General features: G+C 46.2%; 1 protein-coding gene across 5 annotated transcripts in view; it reads left to right on the top strand.

Moving 5' to 3' along the window:
- Positions 1-10000, top strand: part of LOC143023858 (solute carrier family 22 member 3-like) — a 64525-nt gene that overhangs the window by 33336 nt on the left and 21189 nt on the right. For all 5 annotated transcript variants that reach the window (XM_076182511.1, XM_076182510.1, XM_076182513.1 and 2 more), the window contains 3 exons: positions 3192-3346; positions 3670-3838; positions 5619-5766. In XM_076182511.1, the coding sequence (XP_076038626.1) occupies positions 3192-3346; positions 3670-3838; positions 5619-5766 (472 nt within the window). The remainder of the gene's footprint in view (positions 1-3191; positions 3347-3669; positions 3839-5618; positions 5767-10000) is intronic.

The following is a 10000-nucleotide window of genomic DNA, read 5'->3' as shown; positions in this document are numbered from 1 at the left end:
GTACCTAAGCCACATGGCGACGTAGGCAGAGGACCACGGCAAGGTTTGGTCATAGGCTCTTGGTCGGTATATCCTCACCACCCCATCTTTATTGAAAATTTACCAAGATGGGTATGACCATGTCATAGTTCTTTCACTTCTAGCTTCACCGAATATCCTATGAAACGTATTATCTACCCCAACTATTAATGGTGGGTCTATCCAGCTCCCTGTACTTGTTTCCTGGGGAATTAAAATTCAAGGAGTCGTTTCCTCCTTGATTAGTTGAAACTGATTAAGAAAGAAGTATGTTAGTAAAAACAAAAGTTCTACTGAGTATAGAGACCCATAGTAAGTCTCTCGAGGTAAGCTAGAGGCGATTGTAAGAACTCTTGTATACAAAGGAATTGTCTTCAGGAGCAGCGGTCCGCCTGCTAACTTTGCTTGTCTGGGTATGGCTAGTCGTGAATTGGTTTGTGTCCCTTCCCAACATTATAATACAAACGTGAATGGGATGGCCGTCATGTGTAATCTATACACCTGATACGAAAGAAAGGTAGAGGGTGTAACTTGTTATAGCAGTTGTCACTGGAGTGCTATTGTTGCTACTAATGAACACTTACCAATAATAAGTACCAGTATGAGGAGGTTAACAAACCTCTTGTTCCTCAATTCTTACTTTCCATCTCCATTTATCAACAAAAAATTAAAACAAGTCTATACATAGACGAGATGACTCAACTGTGAACATAATCTCTGAGCAAGAAAGGCATATTCCATATTAGTCAAAGACAAAGAGTGACTATAGGCTGCATAACCACCACCCCCTAGTGACGAGGAAGGAGGAACGATACATATTTTGTTTATTTAATATTGGTGGGTGTAAAGTCTTTTCTTGGTGGAGAAGGTATAACTGCTGGATAGCGTGTGTGACGCGATAACACGGAGCTTTGACATTGGACGCATGTGCGTGTCCAGTGGATGACGTACGTGATTTGTGGGCGGGCTGAAGGGCTAGTGATCAGTGGTCCATGGAAGGGTAGGTGATCCAGCAGTCCATAGGCAGACGGCTGGGTAGGTTCAGTATGCGACAGTGGCTCGTCAGGCAGGGCGGTCGGCGGCGGCAGCGACGGCGACAATGGCCAGCAGACAGGGAAGTCGGCGACGGCAGCGGCTAGCAGACAGGGCGGGTGACGGCGACTCAGCGGGTGTCTGGGACAGGAGGTCGCCTCAGCAGGGCGCTGCGGCTACGACTCATCGGGCGGTCCGGGACAGGCGGCGACGACGCAGCGGGCGGTCTGGGACAAGCGGCAGCCCAACAGGCTGCTGCGGCGGCAACTCAGCGAACGGTCTTAGACAGGCGACGGCTGTGATGGCGGCCAATAGGCAGGGAGGTTGGAGGAGGCCAGCAGGTAGGGCGGTCGGCTGCTATGGCAACCAGCAGGCAGGGCGGGCGGCGGCGACTCAACAGGCGTGCCGGCGGCAACCAGCAAGTGGGGCAGGCGGCGGTGGCGGTGGCCAGCAGATAGAGCAACGGCTCAGTAGGCAGGGAGGTCGGTGACGCCCAGCAGGCAGGGAGGTCGGGGACGGCCAACAAGCAGAGCGGGTGGTGGTGGCTCAGCGGGCGTCCGGAACAAGCGTCGGCAACTCAGCGGGCAATCTGGGATAGACGGCGGTTCAGCAAGTTGCTGCGGCGGCGATTCAGCGAGCGGTCTGGGGCAGGCTGCGGCGGTGGCGGCGGCGAACAGGCAGGGAAGTTGGGGCTGCCAGCAGGCAGGAAAGTCGGGGGCGGCTAGCAGGCAGGGTGGTCGGCGGCAGTGGCGACCAGGAGGCAGGGCGGGCGGTGGTGACTCAGCAGGCGGGGTGGTGTTGACCAGCAGCCAGGGCGGCCAGCAGGCAGGGAGGTCGGCGGCAGCGGCGGCTACAAGGCAGAGCGGGTGGCGGCGGTGGTGGCCAGCAGGCAGGGATGTCGGCTGCGGCGGCCAGCAGACAGGGCGGGTGGGAGCGGCTCAGCGGGCGTCTTGGACAAATGTCAGCTACTCAGTGGGCTGTCTGGGACAGACGGCGGCTCAGCAGGCTGCTGCAGCGGCGACTCAGGAAGTGGTCTGAGAAGGTGGTGGCTGTGGCGGCGGCCATTAGGTAGGAAGGTCGGGGACGGCCAGCAGGCAGGGCGGCCAGCGGTGGTGGTAACCAGCAAGTAGGGCTGGTGGCGGCGACTCATCAGGCGGGCTGGTGGTGACCAGCAGTTAGGGCGGTCGGCGGCGGCGAGCAGGCAGGGAAGTTGGTGGCGGTGACCAGCAGGCAGAGAGGGGGGAAACCAGCAGGGCGGGTGGCGGCGACTCAGCAGGCAGGATGAGTGGCGGAGACTTGCAAGCAGGACGGGCGGCGGCGACTCAGCAGGCGGGGAGGTCGGTGGCTGCGACCAGCAGGCAGGGCGAGTGGCGGCGAATCAGCAGACGGGGCAGCGGCAAATAGCAGGCAGGGTGATCGGCGGCGGCTCAGCGGGCAATCCTGCGGCTAGCGGCAAGAACGGGCGGTCTCCAGGTTCACCATTTGTAGTTGCTGGAGCTGGAATGCCATCGTTGCTACTACTGAGCATTTACCAATAGCAAATACCTGTAGGAGGGTGTTAAGAAAACTCTTGCTCTTCAATTTTTACCTTTCCTCTCAATTTATTAAAAAAAAAAAAATACAAGTCTATACATAGGCGAGATAACTCACCGGTGAACATAGTCTCTGAGCAAGAAAGGCATATTACATATTATTCAAAGACAAGGGGTAACTATAGGCTACATACTTCACTACTGCTTAGGAGGCGCCGTGCTTCACCAAATTACCTTGACTCAAGCGGTGTGATGGGGAGCCAGGGATGGGGTGTTGAATGAGTTTGATTTATGTATGAAGTGGTTGTGTTTTGACTCAACTATCAAGTGTTTTTGGTATATGTAGCCTTTGTATACATGTATTCAAAATAAATGAATTGTAAGGAAGGGTGGTAAAAATATGAAACGAAAACCAGAGAGTAAAAATATATTAGATTAAAGTTATTAAAGAAGAATAGTTGAGTCATGAAATATCACAGTGTTATTTTGGGCATTAATAATGTCACTAATGTATCTAGTATTGAACTTGGACACAATGAAAACACGTCAACAAAACTAAGACTTCCAAATTTGTGTCTGGTCACCATGGACAACTCTTTTCCATCACAGAATTGGAAAGCGGCCCACTGTTCTTATCTGCTACGCCTTCATAGCGTTCTCTGGGGTCGCGGCTACGTTCTCCTCCAGTGTGGAAATGTATATTGTGTGCCAATTCTTCCTCTCGATCTTCAGAATGGTTGTTGCTCTTGCGGAGTATGTACTCAGTAAGTAAATTAATTTATTGAATTACACCTAGATCGAAAGGAAATCGAAAAGTGTGATTGGTTTTCTGGGCATCTGGAGACCAAGTACCGGTTCCCAGACCCGCGCCTCGGGGTGGATATTTGGGTTGGTAAGCGGTGTTTGTATTCCATGAAGTGACTTGCCCGGTCCTTCTCATAGTAAAGATATTTCTACGGGTTTGAACCTCTTCAAGGTGTCATATTGCGAGGTTATGAAAACCACATGATTATACCCATGTCATTTGAAGTTGAGATCTTGTTTTGCAAATCCGCTCATGCTTTTTATTACTTTTTTTTTCTCGCAGTTTTGGAGTTAAGTTCTAGCAAACTGCGCACATATCTAAGCTGCATGTTCAATATTCCCTTCGCGATTGGCCAGATGCTGATTTCTCTCATTGCCTACTACGTAAGAGAGTGGCGATATATGTATCTTGCATTCTTATCAACGTATTCTGTTGCCATCACCTATTTCTGGTAAGTAGTTGTTCCTGGTAATACAAGACATGTTTAGAATAGTAACCTGAAATTATAACAATTCAAAGTGTTTAGGTATATGTAATTAGTTATTTCCTACAGCAGTTTATTAGGCATTGTGGCCGAGGCCTCTTGGTTGTTTCCGTTACGACGATTTTCCGATTGGCTGATTCGAGTGAAAGTGTGTATCTCTGCATTATTTCTCACAAACTTTCTTCTGACTGAGAGAACTGATCTATTCCCAAGCAAAATATGTGCCTCCGTGTAATTTCTCTACAAACTGCGTTATGTCACCCTGGCTGTTCAACTTATACATGGATGGGGTGGTGCGAGAGGTGAATGCAAGGGTAGTGGGTCAGGGATTGGAGATGGTTAAAGAAAATGGAGAAAAGTGGGAGGTGAGCCAGCTGTTGTTTGCGGACGACACTGCGCTTGTGGCAGGATCGGAGGAGGGATTGAGGAAGCTGGTGACAGAGTTTGGGAGAGTGTGTGATAGAAGAAATCTGAAGATAAATGTGGGTAAAAGTAAGGTGATGAGATGTACAAGGGGTGAAAGTGGCAGTAATCTGGAAGTGAGCATTAAGGGAGAGCAACTGGAAGAAGTGGATAGTTTTAGATATTTGGGTGCAAATGTGGCAGGAAAGGGTGGAGTGAAGGTGGAGGTAGAATGTAGATTGAGAGAAGCGAGTAAATGCCTTGGTGGTTTAAAAAGTGTAATGAGGAATAGGAATCTGGGAATGGATGCTAAAAGGAGACTGTATGAAGGAGTGATTGTGCCAACAGCACTGTATGGAGCAGAAACATGGAACATGAGAGAGGAAGAGAGAAGGAACTTGAATGTGTTTGAGATGAGGTGTCTGAGAAGTATGATGGGGGTTACTAGGCTAGATAGAGTGAGAAACGAGGAGGTGAGGAGGAGAACATGGGTGGAAAGGGAGCTGGGAGATAGGGTGGATGAAAGAGTATTAGGATGGTTTGGACACATGGAAAGAATGAGTGAAGAAAGACTAGTAAAGGAGGTATGGAAGGCAGATGTGGAGGGAGTGAACATGAGGGGAGTCCTAGGATGAGATGGATGGATGGGGTGAAGGGGGCTTTGGGGAAGAGGGAAATGTCTTTTGAGGAAGGACGGGAGAGGACAGAAGACAGGGGTGAATGGAGAATGTTTGTATATGGAAAATGTTGTGATGCATGAGGTGGATTGGACGGGGGAATGGGGGTGAGGTAGTGTGTGTGAGCAAAAATTTTTGACGCAGCCCGAAGGGATTTCTCCCCGTCCTCTCCTTTATATGGGGGGACGGAGAGGGGGGTCGCCGATTTAATGAAGTGGTCTTGCTGTGGATGTGCTGTATCTTGCGACACTGCTTCTGACCCAGGGCAGTGGACAGGGTGCAGGGATGACCCGTCATCTAGGAGGTGCTAAGATGGGAGGGAGGGTGGAATGGTGTGGAGTGTTTTCGGGGATGAAATGGGTGGGAATGTTTTTGTGCCTTGTCCTTTTTGGCTACCCCCCTGGTAAGGGGGAAAAAGCCTTGGTATATGTATGTATGTACAAAGTGTACAATTGCCAGCATCTTTGGAATACAATGGGGTTGGAGATTCACAACCAAATTACAGCGAAAAGACCGTAGTGGTTCAAAGACTTAAAACAGTATATATTCTTAGAAGTAAAAGCAAAAAGCAAAAGAACTTTATGAATTATAATAAGTCACGAAAAAATCTTCTATTTGGTATTTTGGTACTCCTACATGTCCACCAATGTTTCACTTGTTTTCTTGAGGCTTTTGCCAGAGTCCCCTCGTTGGCTTATTCTTCGAGGACGTTACAAAGACGCCATCAACTTCTTAAAGACAGTTGCTCGCTGGAATAGACGCACTTTGCCATCCGACGAGGGTCTGATGGAAATGATGAAGAGGATCAACATCAAGGTAAGCCGAAAATTTCCTTTCTCATTTTAGAAAGATACGTCACAAACCATGCTCGATGGATACCATGTCCTAAAAGGTTCCAGCTATCAAATGAGTGTCATTAATATATATTTTGTTACCGCACCAATGATACCCTTAATATCAGCCACAATATATCTTATTTGTAGGTAAATATCTGAAGTATCTGGAAAAATTTGCTGCATGAAAGTGTATGCTTAGGCCCATCACTATCATTATTATCTTAAGCATTTTATAAATAAAAAAGATATATATATATATATATATATATATATATATATATATATATATGTACATATGTATGTATACATATATATATATGTATATATATACATATATATATGTATATACATACAAATATATATACATATATAAATATATATATGTATATCCACATATACATATATATATATATATATATATATATATGTATATACATATACATATATATATATATGTATATATTTATACACATATATACATACATATATATATATACATATTGACAACCACAATGCATTTTAATTCTAAGCCATCAAAGGCCAGCATGCTTGAAATTGAAATGTGGTACTACCCAGGACTCGAACCTGGCATCCTCATGACAAGTGCGAAAGTGGCTTTCCAACTAGGCTATCAACTAGGCTGGCCTTTGATGGCTTAGAATTAAAGTGCATTGTGGTTGTTAAAATTTATCTCTAATCACTGGGACCCATTCAATGTTGTACATATATATATATATATATATATATATATGTATATATATATGTATATATATATGTATATATATATATATATATATATATATCTTACACGCATAGGAAACTTGTATAAAAGAAAGAATATGAAAAAAGAAATGTTCATCTTCACTCAAGAATTTTTATACTACCTGGATAAGAACATCATAGCTTAATTTTAAATAACACATTAAGATTAATGTCAAACTTTCGGTGAACTAAATATAACGTATAATACAGTCAGATGCAGTACACAGGAATGGTAATTCTCTATTCAATAAATGGTGTGAACATGTTTTTGAATTTGTATGAACACTAAATTTGGAGTTGTTGTTGTTGTTGTTTTTTTTTTTTTTTTTTTTTTTTTTTTTTTTTTAGCCCTCATTGTCAGTGGATTATGATGTCGGAGTTACGATGAAAACCAATCGCTTTCTCAGGTTCCTACCGGTTGTCCTACACACTAGTTATGCTGTGGTCATATCTGTATGGTGCTAGGGAAGATGTTCGGCAGCAGCAACCACGACTGAGCAGTCCTGTTCAGGATCCACTCTGCTCACCCTGAATTGGGAAGGGGCTAGAAAAGGTGCCCTAAACATAGTCTGCTTCACCACCATCCCGTCTGGAAAACCGCGCCCAGAGGGTTCACCATTATGCGGTCGAAAATCAAAATCAAGATATGCAACGCTGAAATTCGGGTCCTGGAATGTTAGGACCCTCATAGATAACACCAACTCGGACAGACCCGAAAGGCAAACTGCAATCATCGCCCGGGAACTCCATCGATTCAATTTTGATATCGCAGCTCTCAGTGAAACCGGGAGAGCTGGAGAAGGCCAGTTGAGAGAAGAAGGTGGTTAATACACCTTTTTCTGGAAAGGTTACGATCCTGACCATCAACGGATCTATGGTGTTGGTTTTGCAATACGAAACAACATACTATCCAAACTGACAGAGCAGCCTATCGGAATGTCCGCACGACTAATGACCCTCCGAATCCAACTTGTCAAAAGTCAGCACGCAACTATTATCAGCGCATATGCTCCCACCCTTGACGCTGAGGACTTAGTCAAGGAAGAGTTTTACAGCCAGCTCGATAACATTCGCTCTGCTGTCCCAAAGGACGACAAGATCATTCTCCTTAGAGATTTCAACGCCAGAGTCGGGAGAGATCGTGAACTCTGGACAGGGACCATCGGAAAGGAAGGAGTGGGAAAAGTCAATGCTAACGGAACTCTACAACTCACAAAATGTGCCGAACATAATCTGGTGATATCCAACACCCTTTTTCGCCAGAAGAGTCGGTATAAGGTCTCATGGCAACATCCAAGATCTAAACAATGGCATCTCATCGATTAGATAATCGTGAGATCCCGAGACCAGCAAGATGTGTTACTCACCAGAGCCGTCACTGGAGCTGATGAGTGCTGGATAGATCATCGCCTCATCGCCTCCACCATGAAAATCAAACTTCGAAAAAAAGTGAAACATCACAGCAAGGAAAATAGAGCCAAGAAATTCAATATCGAAGCACTGCAAGACCCAAGAACTCGTGTCGCCTTCCAGCAGCGCCTCCTGGTCAATCTTCAGAATAAGACTCCAGACCATCTTGTTGAAGAAAATTGGAACCAGCTGAAAGAAACAAATCATCACCACTTGCAAAGAAACCATCGGTCGCAAGAAGAGGAAACACCAGGACTGGTTCGACGACAATGATGAGACTCTCAAAGAACTGATCGACCAAAAACGGAAAGATCACATCATCTTACAGAATGAACCAAAGTCTGCCAATAAACGAGAGCTTTTCAAAAAGTGCAAAGCCGCAATTCAAAGGACAACCCGCACCCTAAAGAAGCAGTGGTGGAGAGAAAAATCCCGCGAAATACAGCAGCTAGCTGATGCTAACTACACCATAGGCTTCTTCAATGCCACGAAAGAAATATACGGACCTTCCACATATAGACAGGCTCCTCTGAAGAGTAAGGATGGAACAACCATCCTGAAAAGTAACACCGAATTAGGAGACAGATGGAGTGAACACTTCAATGACCTCCTCAATCACAAAGCTACCATCGACAAAAGCATACTTGACATGATTCCTAAAGAGGCCAAAGATAACTCTCTCACTCGAATTCCATCCCTCGAAGATGTCAAAAGTGCCATCACAGCGACGAAGAACAACAAAGCCGCGGGCCCTGACGGAATCCCAGCTGAGCTCTACAAACTAGGAGGTGACATTATCTAACACCAGCTCCACCAACTCTTGGTAAAAATCTGGTCAAATGAAGTGGTACCATCCGACTTCAGGGATGCAAACATCATTACCATCTACAAACGAAAGGGAGATCGCTCCGAGTGTGGAAACTACCGGGGTATTTCCTTGCTGGCAACTGCTGGGAAGATTCTTGCGCGCATCCTGAACAACCGCCTCAAAACGTTGTCAGAGAGGATCCTCCCTGAGACACAGGCCGGCTTCAGACCATCGGGAAGCACTACCGACATGATCTTCGCGCTGCGACAGCTACAAGAAAAATGTCGTGAGCAACACCAGCCGCTCTACTTGGCCTTTATCAACCTATCTAAAGCCTTCGATCGTGTCTCGTGAGAGCTTCTTTGGGATATTCTCGCCCAGTATGGTTGCCCGGATAAGTTCATCCGGATTCTTCGACTCCTCCACGACGATATGCGCGCCAGAGTCCTGACTATTGGGGGCAGTTCTGAACCCTTTAAAGTCACCTCCGGAGTGAAGCAAGGCTGCATGATAGCACCAACTCTCTTCACCATCTTCATCGCGTCAGTGTTACATATCATACGAGATAACCTTCCACCTGGCATCGAGATCTCGTACATAATGGACGGCAAGCTTTTTAACCTCGCTCGCCTCAAAAGTGCGCCAAAGACAACTGCGCGAAGCTTGCTAGAGTTTCAATATGCTGATGACAATTGTGTGGCAACTCACAGAGAGGATCACCTCCAGCTGATCCTAAATGCTTTCCATCACGCATACACAAAACTTGGACTGAGCATCAACATAAAAAAGACTCACGTACTCTACCAACCTCCCCCCAATGCTCATGTTGACAATCCGCCATCGATTCAACTAGAAGAAACCCTACTGGAAAATGTGAACCACTTCTGCTACCTTGGGAGCCATCTGTCAGCGAAGGTAGACCTCAGTGATGAAATCCAACACCGTCTGAAGTGTGCAGGAACAGCTTTCGGCAAGCTTCGAACGAGAGTTTTTGATGATCGGGACATCAGAAACGAAACGAAACTCATGGTGTACAGGGCAGTCATTATTCTAACGCTCCTTTATGCATCCGAAACCTGGACCCCGTATAGTCACCACCTGAAAAAGCTCGAGAAATTTCACCAACGCTGTCTTCGGAAAATCCTCAACATCAGTTGGGAAGACAGAAGAATAAACGTCAGCCTACTACAGGAAGCCTATGTCATCAAAGGCCAACTAAGATGGAGCGGCCACA

The sequence above is a fragment of the Oratosquilla oratoria genome, unplaced genomic scaffold, assembly GCF_046742065.1.
Source record: "Oratosquilla oratoria isolate Oo_2021 unplaced genomic scaffold, ASM4674206v1 SCAFFOLD67, whole genome shotgun sequence".
NCBI classification, from domain to species: Eukaryota; Metazoa; Arthropoda; class Malacostraca; order Stomatopoda; family Squillidae; genus Oratosquilla; species Oratosquilla oratoria.
This window is presented reverse-complemented; position numbering and strand designations above follow the sequence as displayed.